The sequence below is a fragment of the Priapulus caudatus genome, unplaced genomic scaffold, assembly GCF_000485595.1.
Source record: "Priapulus caudatus unplaced genomic scaffold, Priapulus_caudatus-5.0.1 Scaffold2602, whole genome shotgun sequence".
Classification (NCBI taxonomy): Eukaryota; Metazoa; Priapulida; class Priapulimorpha; order Priapulimorphida; family Priapulidae; genus Priapulus; species Priapulus caudatus.
The window spans coordinates 4,280-7,505 of record NW_014579663.1 but is presented as its reverse complement, the minus strand read 5'-3'; the positions used below and the strand labels follow the sequence as shown (position 1 = coordinate 7,505).

Here is a 3,226-nt window from a genome sequence, read left to right as displayed (position 1 = left end):
AGAGAAAGAGAAGCGAAGATGGGGGACAGAGGAAAGAGAGGAGAGCATGAGAGGAGAGAGATGAGAGAGAGAGAGACGCCAGCGTATGACTGCAGCGGGCCGGTTGGCGTGCGGCTAGACGAATGAGTCGATATTGTTGGTCATCGGGTCGACTGTTCATCGCAGTAGGTGCGGAGCTACTCCGGCGGTAAGGAGAATGAATGAAGACGGTACGAACGCGTTTTAATAAATTATGCCATCGCTACGAAAGAAGGCTGCTGCTCGCAATCGTCGTGGTCCGGTTTCGGTTTGTTAAGATTTTTTAGCTGCCGATTTTTTGGTTCTTTTCTCCGGTTCTGTTGGTTTTTGTGAAACAGCGCAGTTTGAGTATAAAATCGATAGGCGCATCGGGGGCGGCTGCTGGCTGCTGGCTCTGTTGCTGTTGGCTGTTGGTGTGCTGCGTGCTGGTGCCTGCTGTTATGGCTGGCGTGCGGCGGCGGCTGTTGCTAAGGTGATGACTGTCTGGTTATGTCCTTGCAACGGTCGGTTGCAGAGAGAGTTGAAGGCGTTTCTTTATTGATGGCTCATAGAATCTCTTGTCTGGTCTGCTCTTTTTTCTCTCTCTGCGTCGTCTCTCTTGTTCTCTGCTCTGCTCTCTCGTCGCTCTCTCTTTTCTCTGCGTCTCTCCTCTCTCTTTCGTCTCTTTCTCGCGTCTGTTTTTCTCTCTCTCGCGCTTCTGCTGCGTCGTGTCTCTTTTGTCTCGTCGTCTTTGTGCTCGGTCTTCTGGCAGCTCTTTTCTCGGCGCGTTCTCTCTGCCGGTGCCTCGTCTCATCTTCTGTCTCTTCTGCTCTCTCTCTGCTCTCCGGCGGCGTCTCTCTGCGCTTCGTGTCGGCTCTCGGTCTCTCGCTCTCTCTCTCTCTCGGTTCTCTCTCGGCTCTCGTCGCGTCTCTCGGTCTGTCGTGCTCGTCTGCGTTTCGCGCTTCTGCGCTCTGCTCTCGTTGCTCCTCGCTCTCTCTCTCTCTTCTCCCTCTGGCTCTCTCTCTCGTGCGGTCTCTGGCTCTGGCGTCTCTCTCTCGGTTCTCTTCGCTCTCTCTCTCTCCTCTCTCGGTCTCTCTCGGTTGTTCTCTCTCGGTCGCCTATCGTTTTGCTTCTTTCTCTCGTTTCTCTCTTTCTCGCTGTCTCGGCACGCTGCCGCCTTTGCTCTCGTCGTTTCTCGTTCTTTCAGTCGCTCTCTGGCTCTCTCTCGTCGGGTCTCGGTCGCTCTGCTTCTGGCTCGTGCTTCGTCTCTCGTCTACTCTCTCTGCGTCTCGGGTGCGGTCTGCTCTCTGCTCGGTTCTCTGGCTCGTCTCGTCGTGCTCTCTCTCGGTCTCGTCTCTGCTGGTTGTGTCGCGCGTGTGTTCTCTCGTTCGCTCTCTCTCCCTCTCGCCTGGCTCCGTTCTCTCTCTCTCTCTCTGGCTCTCTCTCTCGTCTCTCGTCGTCGTTCTCTTTGCTCGCTCGTCGGCTCGTCTCTCTTCTGCTGGTGCTCTGTCTCGTCGTTCTCTCGCTCGTCGGTTGGGTTCTTGGCTGCGTCGGCGCGGTTGGTGAGCTGGACCGGTCGCGTCTGTTATTGGTCGTGTCTGTCGTGTCTGCGTCTGTGCTGTCTGTCTGTCTGTCGGTCTGGTTTCGTTGCCCACTCTAATCTCTCGGTAAGAATGGAAAGTATATATACAGTGATAAGTTGATATATATATAGTAATAGTAGCATATAGTACCTTTGATCTCTGCGTTGTGCCGATAGTATTCTGCGGTTCTCAACACAAATATATATATAATATATATATATATATATATATGTATATATATATATATATATTTGTTATTATTAACCCCTGATAATCTGATATATATGTATATATCATGACAGCCTCTAAGGCAGGTATTTCAGGTATTGATATACTCGTATACTCCTTCCCCTCTCACGTTAACTCTCGCTCATTTTCTCTATCAGCTGCCTGGATCTCTACTATAGGCGGATAATAGGAAATATTTGAAGACCCATTGAGGCGTGCGGTTCGTCCACAGCTATCGTCCATGTTAACTTAGTGTTTGTGTTGTCGGGGCGCGCGGTAATGTATCGTATTGCATTATGTTGCATTATCCAAGTTATACACTGCCATGGAATGCAATACAGTGCAATAAAATGCAACGCAGCGGATGCAATGCGACGCAATGTAATAAATGCAATGCAATGATAATGTAATGAAATGCAGTGCAGTGCAATGTAATAAATGCAATGCAATGTAATAAATGCAATGCAATGAAAGCAGTTAAATGTTATAAATGTAAGGCAGTGCAATGCAGTGAAACGTAACGTAATGTATTTTGATCATCATCATTATCATCATCGTCCTCATCCTTTTGCTATCCCTTCTCTACTGGGGCGCGTTATTTTTTTCCCCACTCAGATAGTGGCATTAATTTTCATAAGCGGCGCTGATTGGCTGGCGGTTTTGCGCGCGGTGAGTTGTGAGGATTTATAAGCCCATTACCACAGTCAGTACTATAGTACAGTATCATACTATATACAGTATGTGCTATTGCTCTCGTTTTTATTCATTAAAATCCGTAATGAAACTTCTTGAAGCTATATTTCTTGCTGTGCATTGACAAAGCTTTTCTATGATGAGTTCACTGTTATAGAATTAACGGTAAAAGTGTCAAATTGAGCCAATCGGCGCCTTTGTTTAGCGCCATGGCAACAGCCAATCAGCGCCGCTTATGCAAATTAATGCCACTATCTGAGTGGGAATAAAAATCACGCTACAGGGGCAGCCTCCCTCCCTCATTCATTATCCACCGGCAGCCACCCTCTCAACGGGGCAAGCACTCGGAGAATGCGTTTCTCTTAGCGGCAAACCATCGGTAGTGAATCATGGCTGCAGGAAATCTCTGCAGACTCTGCAAATATATGTCTGTGTGTACATACGCGCGCGCGCGCTTTTTTTTCCCATCGACAGTTTTGCGCCAAACGCTCGGAATTTCTGCCAGAAGGTCGCATTGAAATTATAAGCGACGGACTTCTTTGTTGGAACAACGGACCGTTCGCGCAGCGATCGTCTGCAAAGTTACGAGGTTTCGCGATAATGTTGCATTTATGTGTGTGTGTGTGTGTGTGTGTGTGTGTGTGTGTGTGTGTGTGTGTGTGTGTGTGTGTGTGTGTGTGTGTGTGTGTGTGTGTGTGTGTGTGTGTGTGTGTGTGTGTGTGTGT

General features: G+C 48.7%; 1 protein-coding gene across 1 annotated transcript; it reads right to left on the bottom strand.

Annotated features, from left to right (window-relative positions):
• Positions 1-627: 627 nt before the first annotated feature.
• On the bottom strand, positions 628-954 carry LOC106818869 (UBX domain-containing protein 1-like; the record flags this gene model as incomplete). The annotated part of the gene is made up of 2 exons (XM_014823540.1): positions 628-715; positions 860-954. Coding segments are annotated over 2 exons (183 nt in total), but the record flags the coding sequence as incomplete, so codon positions are not given.
• Between the last annotated feature and the right edge of the window lie 2,272 nt (positions 955-3,226).